At 38.5% G+C, this 22,541-nt stretch overlaps 2 protein-coding genes across 12 annotated transcripts in view; one reads left to right on the top strand and one right to left on the bottom strand.

Moving 5' to 3' along the window:
- LOC113677954 (long-chain-fatty-acid--CoA ligase 1) overlaps window positions 1–22,541 on the top strand; it is a 60,569-nt gene that overhangs the window by 26,144 nt on the left and 11,884 nt on the right. For 6 of the 11 annotated variants that reach the window (XM_089188163.1, XM_089188157.1, XM_089188159.1 and 3 more), the window contains 5 exons: window positions 1,729–1,782; window positions 2,177–2,266; window positions 2,336–2,437; window positions 2,867–2,938; window positions 3,250–3,941. The exons of 1 other annotated variant lie outside the window; for it this stretch is intronic. In XM_089188163.1, the coding sequence (XP_089044289.1) occupies window positions 1,729–1,782; window positions 2,177–2,266; window positions 2,336–2,437; window positions 2,867–2,938; window positions 3,250–3,396 (465 nt within the window). In that variant the 3' untranslated portion in view covers window positions 3,397–3,941. Of the gene's footprint in view, window positions 1–1,728; window positions 1,783–2,176; window positions 2,267–2,335; window positions 2,438–2,866; window positions 2,939–3,249; window positions 3,942–19,229; window positions 19,320–19,388; window positions 19,491–19,943; window positions 20,016–20,327; window positions 21,339–22,541 lie in introns of those variants that run through there. 4 more of the 11 variants (XM_089188199.1, XM_089188188.1, XM_089188209.1 and 1 more) reach the window with 1 other exon arrangement.
- LOC149053273 (uncharacterized) lies at window positions 5,580–10,555 on the bottom strand. Its single transcript, XM_089203434.1, has 2 exons — window positions 7,131–10,555; window positions 5,580–6,605 (listed from the first exon to the last, which is right to left on the bottom strand). The coding sequence occupies exon 1, from the start codon at window positions 10,553–10,555 to the stop codon at window positions 7,232–7,234; it is 3,324 nt and encodes a 1,107-aa protein (XP_089059560.1). The 3' UTR covers window positions 5,580–6,605; window positions 7,131–7,231.

Raw genomic sequence — 22,541 nt, 5'->3', positions numbered from 1 at the left:
GGCCAAGGCAAATTGTTTGCAACAAAACGGGAAAAGATTGTGTCTAAATTATTTTTTTAAAACTGACCTTTCAAAAAAGAAGCCTGTCTTGTTTAATATTCCAGTCGTATGACTAATAAAACCCACAGTAAGAAACTGAAATAGAACTTTCTCTGAAAAACAAAAATAAATGCAAATAGCTATTGTAAGAAAGACGTAAAAACTTCATAGGTAAAACAAACAAATAAATCAAAGAGGGAAAAACGGACACCAAAAGTAAAGATTAAGTTCGATTTGTAAAACGCAAGTTTAGAAACCTAAAATTCAGTCGCTCTCCATCTTCCCCAAAAATTAAGCGCACGAATTCAACTCATCAAATAAAAATAGATTTGCCCGCCATAAATAAATTTGAAATATAGCAGAACTGTGCGATTTGAATAAACTCTGCGTTACCACGGACACTGAAAAACCTTAAGCTATTTAGGACAGCCAAGGAAACAACATTGGACATGCCGGGCCAGACGGAGATTTTATGAGAAGAATATCTGCTCGTGTGATGAACATTTTCACCGAAAAAAAATTCAATTTCGAATGGCTCTATCTCACCAATTTTTCACATTACGAACATCATCGACGATTTCTGACTTTCTTAATCTGAACATTTGTTTTGCCGAATTAAATAATTGACCCCGCACTTGACGCAATACCAACATTTAACATTAGGCATGCTATTGGAATAGATTTATTTACAGTGGTGTTTTGATTGTTATCCAAGCGTTGGATAGGTATGAATGGTACGAATTTGACTTACGGCAAAATTTGGCAACACGGCAGAAGTACTGATTGTAATGCGCAATAGATTTGTTCTTCTCGGGATATAAAGAAACTTTAAAACATAGATGGAATTTCTTCAGACCGATGTCCTTCTAAACCAATTCACGATGTGTCAGTATATGAATCAACACAGTCATGGTCTATGTGAGAGCAGCTAAAAATATGCACTGTAAAATTGATGAGATGTCGCTTAAGCACACCGACACGTTAACGATTAAATATCGTACTTACCACGACTCTTTGAACCCTTTGTTACCCTTTGTGAAGAATCAGCGGCACATGTCTATTTGAAGGTAAAAAGGCGCGTGGCAAACCTCAGCCTACCCCTGGTGCGCCGATGTAGAGATTGCGTTGTCATGTCGAGGAGAGATTTGTCAGGGATCTGGCACTAATTATCAGTACTAGACCGCGGACACACCTTTCGCTGGCGCGAGTTCCTAAAGGCCTCGTACGTTCGCGCGGGAAAAGAAACGCTCGTGACCAAACGCTGATAATAAGGGCCTGATCACAAGCTAACAAAATATCCTTCGTAAACTTTTGTTCCCTCTCGTCACGCAATGGAGGGAAGGAGCACGTTGCGTGACTAGCCCAAACACACTTGCAAAGAAGACTATCATCTACAGTATGTGTGGCAACAATGGAGATTATTTTTGCTTACAATTATTCAGAACTAGCGACAATAAACAACAAAACACCTGTGGCTGAGTTTATTTCATACAAGTTAGAAAGGTTTTTTTTTCTCCCCATGAAACGATATTTTCGTTGGAATCTTTTGAAAGTTAATGCTATTTTTCTTAACAAAAATGTAAGGTACCAGTTATCTTGTTACCCACCCATCCAAAGAAGATAACTCTTGCATGCGTGATATGCCTATGGTTTTTATCAAAGCTAAAAGCGCGCTGCCTTCTTTTGCAGAATGGAACTTTGAAAATCATTGATAGAAAGAAAAACGTTTTTAAGCTTTCCCAGGTAAGAATATTATATTTTCGTCTCTGAATATCATTGCTTTACAAATGTTACATACCTATATTCCGTTACAGTTTGCTAATTCTCTCGGAAGAGGTTATTATTTCTGTTTTGCTGTCTGTTGCTGTTTTGGATTTCTTACTAAATATTTTGCAGTTTAACAAGATAAGAAAGAATGAAATTGTTAGCTCGGCTGCCCAATGAGGAAATATCTTAAGTTAAACTTAAATTGATTGCATTGCAAATTGAAGCATCGGAGTACGAAATCCGAACTCGAAGATTTGGATTTGAAGCCTCTCAGAGAACTAAGATATTTTTTCTGTCTCAACCTCATGTATCATTTAGTTTTCTTTTTTATTTCACTTTACATGGTGATTATTTTTTTTTTCTAAAACAGGGAGAGTATATTGCTCCAGAGAAGATCCAGAATGTATATTTACGCAGTCCGTTTGTTGCACAGGCCTTTGTCATTGGAAACAGCTTTAAGGTTTGTTCATAATATTTTTAAGCATTTAAGCTAAATAGCAGCTTGAATAAAAACATTCTTCGTTTCCAGTCCTTCTTAGTTGCCATCATTGTACCAGATGCTGAAGTGATAGAAGCCTGGGCCAAAAAAAATGAAGTGGAGGGAGATGTGAAACAGCTTTGTCAAGATGAGGTTAGTAAATTTACAGAAGGGGTGAGGGGCTAAAGGTGAGGGTTCCCCAGGGTCGGGTGCTGTAGTCTTAAGTGATTAGTCTAAATGAGAAAGGCCCGTAATATTATCCCCAGGCCTCCCATGCAAGCTGAAGTTGAACCAACCACAGGTTAACATGGTCGTAGCCAGTTTAATGGGGTCAAACGCCAATAATTTTTTTACCTTTAATTTATTGCTTATTTATTCATTTATGTATTTCTTCTTTTCTTTTTCGTTTGTTTGGTTTTTTTTGCAGTTTTCCATAGCTGAAAGATGATTTAATTTTTCACTGTTTCAGAACTCCCCCCTCCTTAATGTTCAATGATAATCTAACATAAACAGCGGAAAAGTTCCTTTTTTCTTTTATGGAAACGGAGTTAGCTGAGCACATAACTGTGACTTTCCTTTCAGATTATAAATAAAGTTATATTGGAAGACATCTTGGCCAAGGGAAGAGAAGGAGATCTTAATTCATTAGAACAGGTTAGGGTGTACGTCATACAGTTATTTACTCGTAGGTGACAATGTCTGATAGATGTGGGAAATGCTAACTGAATGAGAAGAGTCCGGTTTGAAGTGGTTTTCTACACGAAATAGCTTAACTCAAAGGACTTTTCTTTAACTTTCCCTTTACGCGATAAACAGAAGGAGTCTTCACGGCAACCAACAAACTTAATTGTACTAAATGAAAAGTCTCTATATTTCGAGAGCATGGACGAAAAAAAATTCGTATTTCCTAAAAATGAAAACGGAAGCCATCCTTATATATCACAATAATATCCTATGTTTCAAAGGTCAAGAAAATCTATCTTCATCCTGAGATGTTTAGCATTGAAAACGGACTTCTCACGCCAACCTTCAAGGCCAAGCGTTCAGAGATACTCAAGACTTTCAAAGACCAAATCGAAAGGCTTTACGAAGAGGTGGAGACTGGGAATTAACGCAGACACAGGCATGATAAAGCCATCATGAGCGACCCCATCCTTCGCTTCTCGCGAAGGAACGGGAAATGAGACAAAGTCCAAGCAATAATTGATTAAGACATATTAAGACACAGCACAAGGACTTTATATCCACTATCAATGACCTTAAAAATAGTCACAATTATGCTGGTTTAAAAAAGTTAGTCTACATAATAACGCCTGAAAAAGTGGTGAATGAAATATTCATCATTGTAAAAAGTAATTTCGCATTAATTTTAGTGAATAATGACAGCACGTTACACTACCCTTTACACACACCCCCCCCCCCCCCCCTCCGTCCATGAGAGCGGGCGCACGAGGAGAAAGCTCCATTAGGTTCGCACATCCGGGAAGTTTTGTTTGCAAGTTCTGGTCGCGCCCGATTACTCCTTACGACTTTTATGTACAACATGACTAAATGAGAACATCCCACATTACTCTCTTCCTTAACTTTAAGCAAGATTACCGCATACTATGTTATTATGCTTCAAGTTCTTGACAAAATAAAACAATGCCGAAAACAATACAGCTAGTTAGTATGGCTTTGTTTTCAAATAGTATGTGGTGATACGGAAATCTTTCCCAATTAGGGTAGCTTGCCAAAATATTTCCCTAAGCCTCTGTGTTCTACATTGCACTCGAACTCGAACTCGCGGAATTATTCAGACTCACTTATTTAATTTCAGTTTATCACTATTAGGAATCGATCAATGTCTATTTCTCAAAAAGAGAACTCTGCAGTATTTACCAAACTTTTAAGCAGTTAAATGGCTGCTACTTAACCAACAACGACGAGATTTGAAGGAAAATAAACATGTTCTCTATATTTTGTGTTTTTTTTTTTACGATGATCCCTCAACGTATCTTTCACATCTATCTACTCGTAAACGATACGAAAATTGCAAATACATAACTGAAAAATAAAATGAGGCCACCTGGGAACCAAAACCCCTACAAAATCTTGACTTGAGAATGCGTACCAAAACCCCTAAAAAATCCTGACTGAGCATGCGTACTTTGTCGAGCTTGCGATATTTCGCTTCAGTCGAGCCATTTGAAATTTCCCAATGTTTTTCTCGTTTTGTTATAGTTTAGATTTTACGTTTTCTACATTTTAACAAATGAAATGTCGCCCAAGACAACTCAGTCCCAAGCCTCAGAAGGAAAAGCGCAAACAGCAACAACTGCATGGAGAGTGACGACGAGGCGGAGCTTCTACAGATGACGACGCGACACCGAGGCACCGACCATCATTAACCCTTTAACTCCCGTGAGTGACCAAGACAGAATTTCTCCTTACAGTGGCAATCCAATATCAACCAGATATGTGATGAGAATAAAGAAAAATATCAATTTAGGGATAATTGGTTGATCCAATGCTAAATTCTCTGAACTAACATTATATAAATTGTATGGTTGACAGTAAGGAGAACTAAAAATTTGATCTGGAAGTTAAAAAGTTAAATCGCAGTCGCCTGGAGATGGGGTTAGAAGGGGGGAGGAGAATTTTAGTTGTGTCGCAGCAAAAAATTTACTCGATCCCTTCCTAGAGCTTTGCAGTATTCTAAAGATTCCGTCTTATTTGCAGTCACTTTTCTATATAAGTTGTATTTATTTTCCCTTTTCTGTGGGAGGGGTGGGACAAAGCGGGTTATCGCAGGCGAGAAAGGCGAGAAAGATAAGCCTAACTTGTCCGTTCTGGTAGCAAAACAGAACTACTAATTGATATACCAATCCCTCTGACGAAGGGCTAACGCTCGAAACGGCAGCTATTTACCCCTTAAAGGTAACCAATTTTCGCTATAATTATTCAACCATTGAACGGCCTGGTGAAGAGACTCACTGGCGCTTTCTCCACGCACAAGGTGTTCGTAAAAATGATTCATGAGCTGTTCCGTTGCTTCGTCTTCTACAATACTTTTCCTCCTCTATTTTAATTTCTAAGTTAATATCTATCTCGCTGATTTTTCAATTTGTATTTGTTTCTTACGTTAGAATCTATCCAGGAACTTTTTTTCTGAATTCTGGCTGATTGTCACCTTAATTTCCTACCAGCTGTTTGCACTTTTCTGTTCGACTATAGCGCTTGTATCGTACGAAATATTTCAGGCTAATTTTACCTTTACAATTTGGATATCGTTTCTTTTCTCTTCTCTGTTTGTTGCTGATTGTTGCGGCAAACGAACATCAAGGCTCGATGAAATACCAAGAAAATCGTGACCGGAGAAAAATGCCAACCAAATCCAGGGGATATATTACAGGGACATAACTTTAATCAATCTCGTAAACTGTAAACGAATTAAAAAAGGGACTTGTATAATAGATTGTATTCAATTAAACACGTGGCGACTTAACAGCGTAAATGAATCTAACATAATAAAGGAACTAATAAATGAACCAAATGCTACGGCAAACACAAAATATATATACAAATAAAGACGAAAGAGCTTGCTCGAAACGAGATAAACAACAAAACAAGTGAAAACAACTTACATATCAGTCCCTATACGCCGGTGGCTTGAAATCACACTTTATATATTAACTTTGGATGAACAGGCGATTAATGAAAGCGGGAGAGAAAAACTATTTAAAGGAATCAAATGGCACAAAGGCCAACTGTAACGCAAATGTCACGCAAGTTTGAAAGTCACGCATTTACACTGATTTTTAAGTAAATTTCACTCTGTCTGTTCCCTTCTCCGTTTATCTTTTAGATTTTGATATAGTAACGCCTACGTTTCTCTTCCGTTTGTTTGTTATGTTATCACTCTTTGATGATCGCGTCTGCATGCTACGAGAGAATTGAAAACCAGATCATGGTGATGTAAACCGAGGATCAATTTTAAGTTTTGACACAACTCTGCCAACATTCTATCATTTTTTAAGATAAGTTTTTTTCCTGCGTTCATCCCAATGTTAATTTTAGTTCTCTAATGATATGATTAATTGATCTAACGGCCGAATTGCAGGTTTCTTTGTTGCACGCTTTCGACTCAGTCGTGTTTAAAAAAGAATGCCAAAACGACTTCTTGACTTTTAAACAAATTAAAATGTCTATGCAAAGTAATACCAGTGTCCATTTAAAGACGATAAATGTCAGATAAAAGGAAGAAGAATCTTTATGTCGGATCAGTCGTCACTCTGCTCCAATCTTTGCTTCATTTTTGTCCTCCTTGAGTTCTTCTTTCCTAAAAACAAACATTCTACATTTTTCACTATTTTAACTGGTAAGCAAACGGATCAAGTTCCTTTGAAAAAAATTACTTTTTCTTCAATGTCATGGACAATGATTTTCGAACTTTTCCAAATTATTGTTGCATATGCCATAATTTATGCGAAAGTGACTTCAAAATTATGGTTTAATTGGTTACTGTTGTAGATTTTTTACAAAATAAAGTTAACTTTTTTAAAGTCAGCTGAAGTTTCTCAGGTTACTCTCATCGTCATAGCGTCTAGCATCGTATCAACCTCCTGCAGTTATTTCTGAATATCTTCCATGCAAAAGGAACTCTTTTTCAAGGCCAATTAAGGTAGCGATTCATAAAAATCTTCTGGCTCTGAGCACGAAATGAAATCGTCTTCTTTTTCTTTACATTTTATGGATGAGAGACAAAGACAAAAACAAACAAAAACCGACTATTATGTGTTGAACTGAAAAAGTTAAGTGTGCTAATCGGTTATTATAGAAAATTGCTCATTACAATCAGACTTACCCTTTTTTCGTAAAATCAAATGTCACGTTATCCCCCATCAGCACAAACGGAGCCCATTGGGAAGGTTTAGGGAAACCATTGCTTCTCAACCATTGAACGGCCTAGTGAAGAGACTCACTGGCACTTTCTCCACGCACAAGGTGTTCGTAGAAATGATTCATGAGCTGTTCCGTTGCTTCGTCTTCTATAGCCCACGATGCTACCAACACTGAACGTGCACCGGATGTTAAGAATGCACGAGCGATTCCAAGGACTCCTTCCTTTTTAATCAATCCACGCCCACTGTGACAACAGCTGAGTACTACCAGTTTAGCTCGCACTTGAACTCCTTGAATTTCGGACATAGTCAGGAGGTAGTCTTCCTCTTGAGGAATATCGTTAGTAGCACGTTGAGGAGAGAGGGCAATCTCTCCTCTTTCGGAATTTCCATGAGCGGCAAGATGTATTAGACTTACCGAAGGTATCGCTTGAAGTACTGCCTGCTTTGTTGCGCGACTTCCTAACAAAGGCTGAACACCCAGCAGTCGACCAACCATCTCGGCTTCCTTTCTTGCACAGAGCAATGGTGTAATTTCAGTGAGACGTCCATTGTAGTGCACTTCGCCGACCGTAGGATCACCCACAACCAGTGCATCAATTAGACTGTGATAGTCCGCTGGACATTCTTGAATGATTCGGAGAGTCGTCAGTGAAGGGACGATACGGATTCTGTACTTCTCCGATAAATACTTTCCGGCAGATTCATCACGCAAGGCAGCAAATGGGACTCGGTACGAAAAACGATCCGGCACAATGATGATTTCAGGCTCTGTAAGTAAGTCTGCCACGGGTGCGACGAACCATTTGTAGCACAAATCATGAATTCTTTCGGTATCTTTAGTTTGTCCACCTCGCAAATGTGCTCGGCTCTCCTTATGAAGAGATGTCGTCACTTTGTCATCCAAAGATCGATCTTCGCAGTTTGCCGTGGGTAAAACGCCAAAGCCAGCGGCGCTCTTTTTGAAAATGCCTTCCACATCGCAAACTTGCTCGTCAATAAGAGTGTTTACTTCCACTTCATCTGTTTTTCGAAAGCAAGTGCCTCCATTTGCTCTCAATACCCAGAGAAGAACACGCCGCTCTCTGTACGCAATATACAAGAAAACACAGTCATTTTCTCTCCTCACGATGTTTTCAATCCCGAACCATGATTGTGGATCAGCTGAGATGTGGCTCTCCACCGAATACTTGTCTGCCATTAATTCTGCGAGGACCCTTGCTCGTCCCAGTTCCTCAACATAGAGAGCATCTCCAAATTTTTCAATGTAGCACAGCAAGTTAGTGAGTGAATGATAGGGAAAAGTACCGTGTTCCTCCAACAGAGAAATTTTAAATTCACTGTTTCCTTTCAGAAAAGTTCTGATTTGCTCGTATTTTGCAATACATTGAAGGAGATATTCCTTTGCTTCCACAACCTCTGACTGCCATATCTTTAATTGAGTAATACTGAGAAGGCTTTCAAACTCAAGCATCTTGTCTCCGATTTGGCTGCTTATGGAATAGGCTTTCTCAATACAATCTTCTGCCTTGCTACATTCACCAAGCGATTGGTACAAATTGCTAAGGCTTATGTAAATGATTGCCTCGACTTTTCTACAGCCACATTCTCTGCTGATGGTAAGCGCCTTCTCAAAATGTTCTTTTGCTTTCTGACAGTCATTCACTGAAGCAAAAACAGCTGCCAAACTTGCAGTAGCGTAGGCTCCTAGTATTCTGTCACCACTTGCTATACTGATGCCAACTGCCTTGTCCAAATATTCTTTAGCTTGCCGATTTTTTCGAAGCTTAAAATAAACATTTCCAAGGCTTAAGAATAACCCTCCTTTTCTCTCGCCGATTTCTATCGCGATGGCAAGTGCTTTGTCGTAATATACTCTAGCCTTCTGATATTCGCCAAGGGACATGAACACATTTCCGAGGTTCCCGTTACTTACTTTTTCTCCTTGTTTGTCGTCAATTTCTATCGCGATAGCAAGTGCTTTCTCGTTATATTCTTTAGCCTTCTGATATTCGCTAAGGGAACGAAACACATTTCCGAGTTTCCCGTTAATTTTTCCTTCGCCTCGTCTGTCACCAATTTCTACCGCGATGGCAAGTGCTTTCTCGGAACATTCTTTAGCCCGCTGATATTCCCCTAGGGAACTAAACATATCGCCGAGGTTCCCGTAAATTGTTTCTTCTCCTTTTCTGTCGCCAATTTCTATCGCAATAGCTAGTGCTTTCTGGTGACACTCCTTAGCCTTCTGATATTTGCCAAGGGAATGAAACAGATCTCCGAGGTTCCCGTTAACTGTTCCCTCTCCTTGTCTGTCGCCAATTTCTATCGCTATGGCAAGTGATTTCTCGAAATATTCTCGAGCCTTCTGATATTCGCCTAGGGAATTAAATACAGTTCCGAGGTTCCCGATACTTGTTCCTTCTCCTTGTCTGTTGCCAATTTCCATCGCGATGGCGAGTGCATTCTCGTAATATTCTTTAGCCTTCTGATATTCGCCTAAGGAATTAAACACATTTCCGAGGCTCCCGTTTATTGTTTCTTCTTCTTGTCTGTGGCCAATTTCTATCGCAATGGCAAGTGCTTTCTTGTGACATTCCTTAGCCTTCTCATATTTGCCAAAGGAGTGAAACACATCTCCGAGTTTCCCGTTAACTGTTCCTTCACCACATCTGTCGCCAATTTCTATCGCGATAGCAAGTGCTTTCTTGTAATATTTTTTAGCCTTCTGATATTCTCCTAGGGAATTAAACACATCTCCGAGGCTCCCGTAACTAGTGTTTTCTCCTTGTCTGTGACCAATTTCTATCGCAATGGCAAGTGCTTCCTTGTAACATTCCTCAGCCTTCTGATATTTGCCAAGGTAATAAAACATGTTTCCGAGGTTCCCTTTACTCCTTCCTTCTGCTTGTCTGTCACCAATTTCTATCGCGATGATGACTGCTTTCTCGAGGTGTTTTTTGGCCTTCTGCATTTCACTGATGCTTATACATACAGTTCCAAGTCTTTGATGAGCCATTGCTTCTTCTCTTTTGTGACCAATCGTTTGCATGATGATGAGTGCGCTATTGTAAAGTTGCTTTGCCTCTACAAACCCGCACTGGGCTTTATATTTGTCTCCCAGTTGAATGGTTAGTCTTCCAGCGTGGTGCAAGGTGTAAAGAAGTCTCTTGGTATATAGTTCCGCATTTGCGTTACCAGACATGGCGTAGCATGCATTGGATATTACAACAGAGATATTAAGGTGACTACCACAGTCAAGGTTTTGAAGTAGACTTGCGCATTCATTACATAACTCAGTCGCTTGTAGGCCACGATCAGTGTTGAGAAGAAATATGACGACATTTATACCTATCTGGACTGACTTTAGGATTTCTGCAGCGTCACTCATCACGAGTCTTTCCTGTTTTTTTTTTTTGTTTTTCGTGACAAAGAATTAACAAAAAGGAAAACTTTTAAAAAATTGAAATAAACACTGATTTTGTGGAATCCTTGAGCTTTTTTAGGGAATTGGTTGAACAGCGGTTACGAATCGTGTTATGTTTGCATTAAACGTGTTTTTTTTCCCTCATTTCATGCTATTAAAATTAGTTATTATTGAGTCTGATTTCGATTTACTGCTAGAAGAAAAATTAGCAGAAAAAGTCGGCAGACTTTTGAATTCAACCCAAAAAATGTACATCAACATGATTTTCTCTGGAACTTCCACGGATTATACGATGATAGGACGGGATAGTATGGGACAATTTAAATGGGTACCTTCCATGCGTCACGAGCGTCTTGCGCGTGTTTTGGACAGATCACCAAGCTGCCTGGCAGCTAAAACAGGACAAAATTTCTATAACGCTTTCGCCCGAGGAAGTAGGTTTTCTTCGACTTTTTAATTGAAATAATGGCATTAATGTTTTTCGTACGTATCAGTTTTAAAGAAATATTTCGACTTTTCTGGAAGAAAATCATTTCAGTCATTTCAATCAGGAGAGACTATGCAAGCGTAAGCCGTCACTTATTTCATTATGACGGGAAATGGCGGTACAATTGTATTCGCTTTATAAAGGAGGTTCTTATTTCCTACTCATCTTGCACAGGCGCTTTTCCGCCTGCATGCACGCTCTTGTCACTCGCTTAAGCTAAAGTCGTATAGTTCTTTACTTGACCTGATTCTCAGCTTAAAGTTAAAGATTCTTTGAGTGAATACAATTCATATCGACCCTTGACAATTGAAATATTAAAGTAAATGGGATGTTCCCTTTTTTTGGCATTCTTTCGCCGTGTTTTGTCCTGCTGAAAGTTATATTAAGATTCGGAAAAACCGTCCTTCTCACACTTTATAGTGGTTGGCAGATAGGAAGGTCGACTTGGGGAATTGGGTTTTTCTTGCTTGAATTGTTTTGGCAATTAATCCTGAAAACTATCACAGTCGCGCGAAACTTTCAATTGCAATTTCTATTTCTGAACCTCACTGCAGTGTCATACGAGAGCAGTCAAACTGAATTTTGAAAAGGGGGTACCAAAGGGTTTACAAGTGATACGTGATTAAGGCCAAAATTAATATGTGACGCGTGAATTTTACAGAAAAGCGATCGTGATCCGTGAATTTATGATCCAGTGTGGGATGTGATTTGCCTCCTGAAATATAGGTTACCCGTGAATTTCTTCTTTCATCTCGTGAAATCTTCAAGATTTTCCAGAAACGTTCTACACAAGGCGAGAGATTTGAAGTTTTGCCTTTCATATACGTGACGTGTGAATTTTTCTAAAAATTCTGGCATGAAATCCTGTCAGGATCATGAGTCTCACTCTGAGTCATCTCACCCAGGAACTCACTCTGCCCTGAATTTCATTGTTTTTTGACTTGGAATCAAGGCAAATCAATAATTTTTAATCAATCCGGAGATATCTATCTACGCGACGTAGATCAGTTTCGTTGCGTGGAAGACAAATTTGACGGACACAAATTCAACGAAATAAAAATTTCATTCCACAATAAAACGAAGTATGAAACCATTCAACTGTGTCCAGATGAATATATTTGTGTCAATATTTCTAACTGTGTGTCCCATGCACATTACGGTTTTTCAGTTTAGAAACCTACTTTATGAATTTGAGATGTAAGAAATTGGAAGATATAACTGATGTCAATGACTAGTTTTATTCACGAGTAGCGATGCTTCAAATAAACGAGCGAGTGAGCGCAGCGAACGATTGAGTTTTTCATGCATCGCAACAAGTGAATAAAAATCACTCAAGTACTTTCCATAAATGATGTCTTATCTTTCATACATATAAACTGAAATTTACACTTTAAAGTGGAAAGCGAACGATTGTGAAAACATAACGTTCGTACAACCGGAACGATAGTACTTTACACTGTGAATCTCTGTATGTATGAAATAAAATCTTTTCATTTCATTCAATTACATTCTCGTTACTTCAACAACTTATACCAAGTTCTCCAAATTTTTTTTCGTTAAAATAAAAAGATCAATTTTATTCATGGAAAATGAAATTAAGAAGTAATCAAAATATAGAAATTTTAACACAGACCCTGCCGACAGATTCTGATGGTGTGACTTATGAAAACGAAAGTAAAAAAATGAAATTAGACTTTCCCAGAAAAACAAACGTATATACAAATAGCTGGTGTAACAATATTTTACTCACACGGTTGGTAACAAGAAATCACCAAAATGAAAAAAAGAAAACCTGAGATGGAAGAAAAATTGTTTTTTAGGTTGCCCATAAGATTCATGAAATAAGATATGGCATCTTCTTATTTTATATCGTCACAGTAGTGATGAATGTCTAGTTTCTCCTTACAATATCAATATACCGTACAGCAATCAAGTCGTGAGAGTAAACAGACTCATCATTCACAAGTATTTATCTCTATCATTATTAAGTTGCAATCGTAAACATTTCAGCGCGCTATATTTCTAAAATAAATATTTAGCCGCTCACCTTTCAAGAAGAAATGATCTCTTGATAGGTAGGAGACCAAAATCATGGAACTGATTTTTAATTTTCTCTGCAAAGTAACGAAGAATGCAAAGAGTTAGTGAAAGATCGAATATGAAAATTATCGGTAAAAAGTAATCATTGTAAAAACCTAAGGAGGATGGAACTTGCATTACAGTTTGCCTATAAGATATCTAAAAACATATTGGAGCCTGCATATCATTGATACGAGTTTGGTGGTTAAGATTTCCCTTTAAGCGATTTCTTAAACTTTCAAGTTACAGAAGTGAGGAACTCATTGCTTCTCTTTCCAAAATCAACACGTTATTCAGTGAGTTGATTTGACCTGATTTGAGGTGGCGATGACAGGTTTTTTTGGTTTTTTTTTTAAATGGGAAAGGAATGTAAGCTATTTTTTCTTTATTTTTGCTGCTTACCCCTGAACAAGGAAGTGTGTCTTCTTCAGTATTTTAATTGATTGACTGAGGAAGTCGAGAGTAAGAAACTGGAATGACAATTTTCTAATCGGAAAAAAAATTGTTCAGAAAACCCAAAACACCACTACGTCGCTTTCCAACTTCCCCGTAATTCCATCAAAAGCACTGCATCTTTATTCTTTTTACATGATAGGAAGAATTTCTGCTCATGCGATGAATATTTTTCACCACAAAAATTTCAATTTCGGATGGCTCTATCTTGCCGATTTTCTTCATTGCGAACACCAACAACGATTTCCGTCTTTCTTAATCTGAACATTTCTTTTGCCGAAATAACTGGCCCCGCGCTAGACGCAATGCGAACATTTAACATTTGTAAACTTTTGAGGACGTTTTTCTTGCGCACAGATCAGGCATTCCTATTGGATTAGATTTACACTGTCCTTTTGATTGTTATCCAAGCGTTGGATAGTTGTGAATGATACGAATGTAACTCAACACGGCAGAAGTACCGATTTTAATGCGCAAGAGACTTGTTCTTCTTGTGATATGAAAAAACTTTAAGACATAGATGGAATTGACTCAGAATGGTAAACCAAAGGGGGAACAACGGACACCAAAAGTAAAGATTAAATTCGATTTGTAAAACGCAAGTTTAGAAACCTGAAAATCAATCAATCTCCATCTTCCCCATAAATTAAGCGCACAAAACAAACTATCAAATGAAAAATAGATTTTCCTGCCTTGAATTAATTTGAAATGTAGCAATAGTGTGCGATTTGAATATACTCTGCGTTACCACCGACACTGAGAAACCATACGCTACTTAGGACGGCCCAAGAAACATCATGGGGCACCAAACAGAGATTTTATGATAAGAAGAATCTCTGCTCATGTGATGAAAATTTTCCCCACAAAACATTTCAATTTCGGATGGCTCTCTCTTACCAATTTTGTTACATTGCGAAAACCAACAATGGTTTCCGTCTTTCTTAATCTGAACATTTCTTATGCCGAAATAACTGGCCCCGCGCTTGACGCAATGCGAACATGTAACATATGTAAACTTATCAGGACGCTTTTTTTGTGCACATATTTGGCATGCTTATTGGATCAGATTTACACTGGAGATTTCATAGTTATCCAAGCGTTGGATAGCTGTGAATCATACGAACTAACTCAACACGGTAGAAGTACCGATTTTAATGTGCAAGAGACTTGTTCTTCTTGTGATATGAAAAAAACTTTAAATATAGATGGAGTTTAGTCAGACCGATGTCCTTCTAAAGCAATTCATGATGTGTCAATATATGAATCAACACAGTAATGGTCTATGTGAGAGCAGCTTAAAATATACATTGTTAAATTGATGAGATGTCGCATTAGCACACTAACATGTTAACAATCAAAAATCGTACTTACCACGACTCTTTGAACTCTTTGTTGCTTTGTAAAGTAAAGGAAGTGTGTCTTGTTCAGTAATTTGATTGAAAGACTGAGGAAGCCCGGAGTAAGAAACTGAAATGACACTTTTCCTGCAAAACAGAAATGAGTGACAATGACTTTTTGTAAAAAAAAAAACATGACAAAAGAACAACAACAAAATCGTTCGAAAAAACCTACAGTACCACTACGCCGCTTTCTAACTTCCCCGTAATTGCATTAAAAAAATTGCATCTTTGTTCTTTTTACAGAAACATTTCCCATTCATACATCGTGTGATGCTTTTACTCTTTCAGTACCAGAATCGGACACTTAATAATTGTTTAATGTACTATTTCTCCTTACAGAATCAATATATTCTTCAGCCAACAGTTTTGGAGAACAAAGAAACTTGTCAGCTTGACAATGTCAGACTGACGCAACACTTCATTCTCTTAAAACATTTACGGTGACATTTATTACATTTAGAAAGGAGACTTGAAAATGAGATAATGGAGGTTAAAGGCCTCGAGATAAGTGGATCAGTTTAGTTTGAAGACTATGATAAAGTCAAGGCAAATTTTTAGCAACGAAGCAGGAAAAGATTGTTTCCTAATTTGTTTGTTTTTTGTTTTGCTTTTTTTTTTTGAGAGCTCACCTTTGAAAGAAACCTGTCATGTATAATATTCCAGTCGTATGACTAATAAAACCAACAGTTAGAAACTGAAATAGAACTCGCCTTTCGCTGAAAAACAAAGATAAATGCAAATACTAAGAAAGACGTAAATACTTGATAGGTGAAAAACAGAATGAAAAACGAAAGGAAGAACAACGTTGGATAGGTATGAATGGTACGAATTTGACCCACGGCAAAATTTGGCAACACGGCAGAAGTACTGATTGTAATGCGCAAGACATGTCTTTTCATTGGGATATGAAAAAAAAATTTAATTATGGATGGAATTCATTCAGACCGATGTCGTTCTAAAGCAATTCATGATGTGTCAGTATATGAATCAATACAGTAATGTTCTATGTAAGAGCAGCTTAAAATATGCATTGTAAAATTGATGAGATGTCGCATTAGCACACCAGCACGTTAACAATTAAATATCGTACTTACCACGACTCTTTTAACTCTTTGTTGCTTTGTAAAGTGAAGAATCAGCGGCATATGTCTATTTTAAGGTAAAAAGGTGCGTGGCAAATCTCAGCCTACTCCTGGTGCGCCGATGTAGAAAATACGTTGTCATGTCGAGGAGAGGTTTTCCAGGGATCTGGCACTAATTATCAGTGCTAGACCCCGGACAGACCTTTCGCTGGCTCGTGTTCCTGAAAGCCTTGTATGTTCGTGCGGGCGAAGAAACGCTCGTGACCAAATGCTGATAATGAGGGCCTGATCGCAAGCTAGCAAAATCTCCTTCGCAAACTTTGTTCGCTCTCGTCACGCAATGCAGGTCAGAAGCGCATAGCGTGACGAGCCCGAACAACGGCTCACGGGAGACTGTAGTCTACAGTATCTGCGGCAACAATGCAGATTATCAGACATAGTTTGAAGCTACACTGGTTTGCAGATTTAATGAATGTAACCGAAGAAGTTACAATTCATAGACCCAACGTTTCGACACTCCTGTCTAGTGCCTTCATCAGGGGTGATCTAAACGCTGCAACAAGAGGTCCTTTTATATGATCACTAATTAGCGGCCTTTTTTCTGACGAGGTGTAAATAGGCGTCAGGAAGCAGACCGCCATCTTCACGATTTAAAGGAGCGTGGGCGGAGTTAATGTGCCAAGCCTCCAAACAAAGGCGCTGGTGGTAACGCCGATTAGTAGTGATAATTTTAGAATTATCCCACCCAATTGTATGGTTGGTTAGGCAAGTATGCTCCGATAAAGCTGAATTTTCCTTTTTGCAAAGAAAAACCGCTTTTTGGTGCTCTTTTAACCGTGTACCAAACTGGCGTTTGGTCTGTCCGATGTATTGGTTATCACAGTCGTTGCAAGGAATAGAATAAATGGCGTCGGTTCGTTGTTCTTTCGTGACAGGATCCTTAGGTTTGGCGAAAATATGCCCCAAAGTCTGAAAAAGTTTTTAAGCAACTTTAACGTTGTGGCTATTCAAAATTCTCTTGATGGGTTCAGTAACACCCTGTATGTAAGGAATAACAGCAAAACCAGTCGCTGGTTCCCTTTCATCAAGAGCGTTACTATTTGTAACTGGTTTTTGGCAGTTACGGAGAAAAGTTTTTGTATAGCCATTTGCCTTTAGGACATTGGAAACATATTTCCTCTCCTCAGCCTTCGAATCGAGTTATGATGGTAGACAATCAGCCCTCCTAAGTAAAGTTTTGGCTACAGACTTTTTATGGCAAATAGGATGGTGAGAATCGAAAGCGAGGTATTTGTCGGTGTGGGTGGGTTTACGATAGACACTTGTCTCTAAATTACCCTGAACCCCTCTAGACACATTTAAATCAAGAAAGGGCAAATGTCTATCCTTTTCACGTTCAAGGGTGAATTGGATCGACGGCTCTACTGAATTCAAATGCGACAAGAGGCGCTCCGCTTCATTTCCGGATACCGCAGAAATAACATCATCGACATATCGTTTCCAGAAAAAGGGTTTAACCGGTGAAGTGGCTAAGGCCCTTTGTTCCACGTCTTCCATTACCATGTTAGCAATGACAGCAGAAACAGGCGAACCCATAGCTGTACCAAAAACTTGTTGATAGTATGTGCCGTTATCTGTAAATTGCGTGGTTTTGAGGCAAAAAGACAGCAGATGAATAATATCCTCCACAGGCAAAGAAGTTCTTTGTCCTAGGGAAGCATCTTCTCTGAGTCTTTCCTCCGCAACCTTAACGGCAAGATCAACTGGGATTTTAGTGAAGAGCGAAACAACGTCGAAAGATACTAATTCTTCACAAGCGTCAAGAGTTTTATCTCTTATGAAATCCGTAAATTCGCAGGAATTTTTGACAGTGTAATCAGTATTCCCAACAACAGGCGACAAAATTCTCGCAAGATAACCAGAAATTGCATAAGTCGGAGAATTAACAAAAGAGACAATGGGTCTCAAAGGAATTCCCGGTTTATGAATTTTAGGTAAGCCATAAAAACGTGGACATAAGCCGTCACTACTGTATAACATTTTGTACGTAGAGTCACTAATTCTGCCAGCTTTTTTCAAATCAAGCAACATTTTGTTTAACTTTCTTTGAGTTTTACTGGTTGGATCAGAGTTTAAGACAGCATACGTACTCTTGTCATTGAGCAGAGACAAAGCTTTGTCGTGATATTGCTGTCTGTCCATAACCACAACACAATTACCCTTGTCAGCAGATAATACGAGCCTGTCCGGATCCTTTTTGAGAGTTATAAGCGCATTGAAAACATCCTTTAGAATGTTTTTGGGAGGAGGTTTAGCACGCCTGAGTACGCTACTTACTTCTGCTCTTACCAAATGCCTACGATCGTCGTCGAGTTGAGAGATACTCTCCTCAACAGCGGCGACAATTTCGGCGGATTATTTTTGCTTACAATTATTCAGAACTAATGATAAAACACCACAAACAAGTTGGAAGGGTTTTTCTTTTCTCTTCCCAATTAAACGACATTTTCGTTGTTATCTTTTGAAACTTAACGCTATTTTTCTTTACAAAAATGTAAGGTACCAGTTATCTTGTTACCCACCCATCCAAAGAAGATAACTCTTGCATGCGTGGCATGCCTATGTTTTTTATCAAAGCTAAAAGCGCGCTGCCTTCTTTTGCAGAATGGAACTTTGAAAATCATTGATAGAAAGAAAAAAATTTCAAGCTTTCCCAGGTAAGAATACTATATTTTCGTCCCTGAATATCATTGCTTTACAAATGTTACATACCTATATTCCGCTACAGTTTGCTAATTCTCTCGGAAGAGGTTATTATTTCTGTTTTGCTGTCTTGTATGGATTTCCTATAAAATATTTTGCAGCTTAACAAGATAAGAAAGAATGAAATTGTTATCTCGGCCGTCCAATGAATATGTGACGTTAAGCTTAGATTGACTTCGTAAAGTTACTGTTGAATACATTGTAGCTTAGAAGTGAAGCATCGGAGTACGAAATCCGAACTCGAAGGTTTGGATTCGACGCCTCTCAGAGAACTCAAATATTTTTTTCTGTCTCAACCTCATGTGTCATTTCTTTTTATTTTTTATTCCTTTTTTTAATTTCCTTTATATGATGATTTTTTTTTTCTAAAACAGGGAGAGTATATTGCTCCAGAGAAGATCCAGAATGTATATTTACGCAGTCCATTTGTTGCGCAGGCCTTTGTTATTGGAAACAGCTTTAAGGTTTGTTGATAATATTTTTAAGTATTGAAGCTAAATAGCAGCTTGAATGAACACATTTTTCGTTTCCAGTCCTTCTTAGTTGCCATCATTGTACCAGATGCTGAAGTGATAGAAGACTGGGCCAAAAAAAATGAAGTGAAGGGAGACGTGAAACAGCTTTGTCAAGATGAGGTTAGTAAATTTACATATGGAGTGAGGGGTTAAAGGTGAGGGGTCCCGAGGGTCGAGGGCCGTAGTCTTAAGTGATTAGTCTAAATGAAAAAGGCCCGTAATATTATCCCCAGGCCTCCCATGCAAGCTGAAGTTGAACCAACCACAGTTAATTAACATGGTCGTAGCCAGTTTAATGGGGTTAAACGCCAGTAATTGTTTTCGTCTTTGATTTTCTCCAGATATCTTTAATTTATTGCTTATTTATTCATTTATGTATTTCTTCTTTTCTTTTTCGTTTGTTTGGTTTTTTTTGCAGTTTTCCATAGCTGAAAGATGATTTAATTTTTCACTTTTTCAGAACTCCCTCCTCCTTAATGTTCAATGATAATCTAACATAAACAGCGGAAGAGTTTCTTTTTTCTTTTATGTAAACGGAGTTAGCTGAGTATATAACTGTGACTTTCCTTTCAGATTATAAATAAAGTTATATTGGAAGACATCTTGGCCAAGGGAAGAGAAGGAGATCTTAATTCATTAGAACAGGTTAGGGTGTACGTCATACAGTTATTTACTCGTAGGTGACAATGTCTGATAGATGTGGGGAATGCTAATTGTAATGAGAAGAGTCCGCTTTGAAGTGGTTTTCTATACGAGATAGCTTAACTTAAGGAACTTTTTCTTTAACTTTCCCTTTACGCGATAATCAGAAGGAGTCTCCACGGCAACCAACAAACTTAATTGTAGCAAATGAAGTCTCTCTACTTCGAGAGCATGGACGAAAAAAAAATTCATATTTGCTAAAGATGAAAACGAAAGCCATCCTTATAGATCACAATAATATCCTATGTTTCAAAGGTCAAGAAAATCTATCTTCATCCTGAGATGTTTAGCATTGATAACGGACTTCTCACGCCAACCTTCAAGGCCAAGCGTTCAGAGATACTCAAGACTTTCAAAAACCAAATTGAGCGGCTTTACGAGGAGGTGGAGGCTGGAAATTAACGCAGACGCATGCATGAAAAAGCCATCATAGGCGACACCACCCTTCGCTTCTTGAAAGCAATGGGAAAACGTTAGGAACTGAGGCAAAGCCAAAGCAATAGTCTATTAAGACAAGATACAAGGACTTTATATCCACTAAAAAAAAAAAATGAGTCTGTATAATGATGCCTGAAAAAGTGGTGAAAGAAATATTTATAATTGTTAAAAGTAATTTCGCATAACACTCCCCCCCTCCCCCCACCGCTCCGCTTCGCTCTTTTTTAAATATTTTAGGTTTACCAGCCCGCGTTAGAAGTGTCCGCGAAAATGCGAGTAATACGCGTGCATGAGAGCAGACACACAAGGAGAAAGCTCCAGTAGGCTTGTGCATCCGTGATATTTCGCTCGCACGTTTTAAACGCGCCCGATTACACCTTACGCCCTGCATGTTCAGCATAACTGAATAAGAACACCCCACAGTGCGCTCTCCCTTCAACTTTGGGCAAGATTACCGCATGCTTTACTATTTTGCATACAGTTCTTGACAAAAGAAAACAAAGGCGACACAATAGAAAATACTCTTGGGAATATTGTTTGTATTCAAATAGTATGTGGTGCTACGGAAATCTTTCCCAATTAAGTTAGCTTGCCAAAATATTTTTTTGAGCCTCTGTGTTCCACATTTCACTCGAACTCGAACTCGCGGAATTATTCAGACTCACATATTTAATTTTAGTTTATGACTCGTAGGAATAAAAAACAATCAATGTATATTTTTCAAAAAGAGAACTCTGCAGTAATTATCAAAGTTTTAAGCAGTTATATGACTGCTATTTAATCAACAACGACGAGATTTTAAGGAAAATAAAAAACATGTTCTCTATATTTTCTGTTTTTTTTTTACGACGATCCCTCAACGTATCTTTCACACCTATCTGCTCGTAAACGATACGAAACTCGCAAATGCATAACTGAAAGATAAAATGAGGCCACTTGGGAGCAAAAATCCCCATAAAATCTTGACTGAGCATGTGTACTTTATCGAACTTGCGATATTTCAGTTGCGCCATTTTAAAGATTCCCAATGTTTTTCTCCTTCAGTTGTAGTTTATATTTTACGTTTTCTACATTTTAACAAATAATGTTGCCCGAGACCCAGAAGGAAAAGCACACAGAGCAAAAACTGCGTGGAGAGTGACGACAAGGCGGAACTTCTACTGATGACGACACTGGAATATGAGGAACCGACCATTATAAAAAAGCGGGCTCCTTGGGATGGAGTGAGAAGGGGGGCGGAGAATTTTAGTTGTGTCGCAACAAAAATTTATTTGATCCCTTCCTAAAGCTTTGTACTATTCTAAAGATCCCGTCTTATTTGCAGTCACTTTTCTATTTAAGCTGTACTTATTTTCCCTTTTCTGTGGGAGGGGTGGGACAAAGCGGGTCATCGCAGGCAAGCAAGATAAGGCTCGTCCGTTCTGGTAACAAAACAGAACTACTAATTGATATACCAATTCCTCTGACGAAGGGCTAACGTTCGAAACGTCAGCTTTTTACCCTTTAACAGTTTCTTTAGAAACCTACCACCCTTATAACTTGATACTGTTAATTTATCGTACTTTACCGATGATTACTGTCAAACCGAATGCACAGCTGCTGTCCCCTTCAAGCTGTTCAATGACATCACAACAGGTAGGTGACTGACTGATTGGCAGACCGACTGACTGACTGATTGGCAGACTGACTGACTGACTGAATGGACTTACGGAATGATTAACTGGCAGGCAGCTTGACTAACTTTAGTGAGTCACTGACCGTACTGGTTCGACGGAGCCACTGGCGTAATACCTTTTTGTTTTATTTATCCAATGACTAGCTTCTCAATAATGATTAATTAATTGGTTGATTGACCTGACTGGTGGGTAAGGTGACTGACTTGTTGACGGCCTGACTGAAAACTCTCTAACGAATAATGATCGAGCGGATCAACGGATTGACTAATGACCGCCCGACTCATCAGTAGTTATATTGCACTTGTCTTCTTTCTGCAGTCGGACATGTTGGCCCTCCAGTTCCTTGCAACATTAT

Source organism: Pocillopora damicornis, chromosome 1 (assembly GCF_964200805.1).
Source record: "Pocillopora damicornis chromosome 1, jaPocDami1.2, whole genome shotgun sequence".
In the NCBI taxonomy this organism is placed as follows: Eukaryota; Metazoa; Cnidaria; class Anthozoa; order Scleractinia; family Pocilloporidae; genus Pocillopora; species Pocillopora damicornis.
This window is presented reverse-complemented; position numbering and strand designations above follow the sequence as displayed.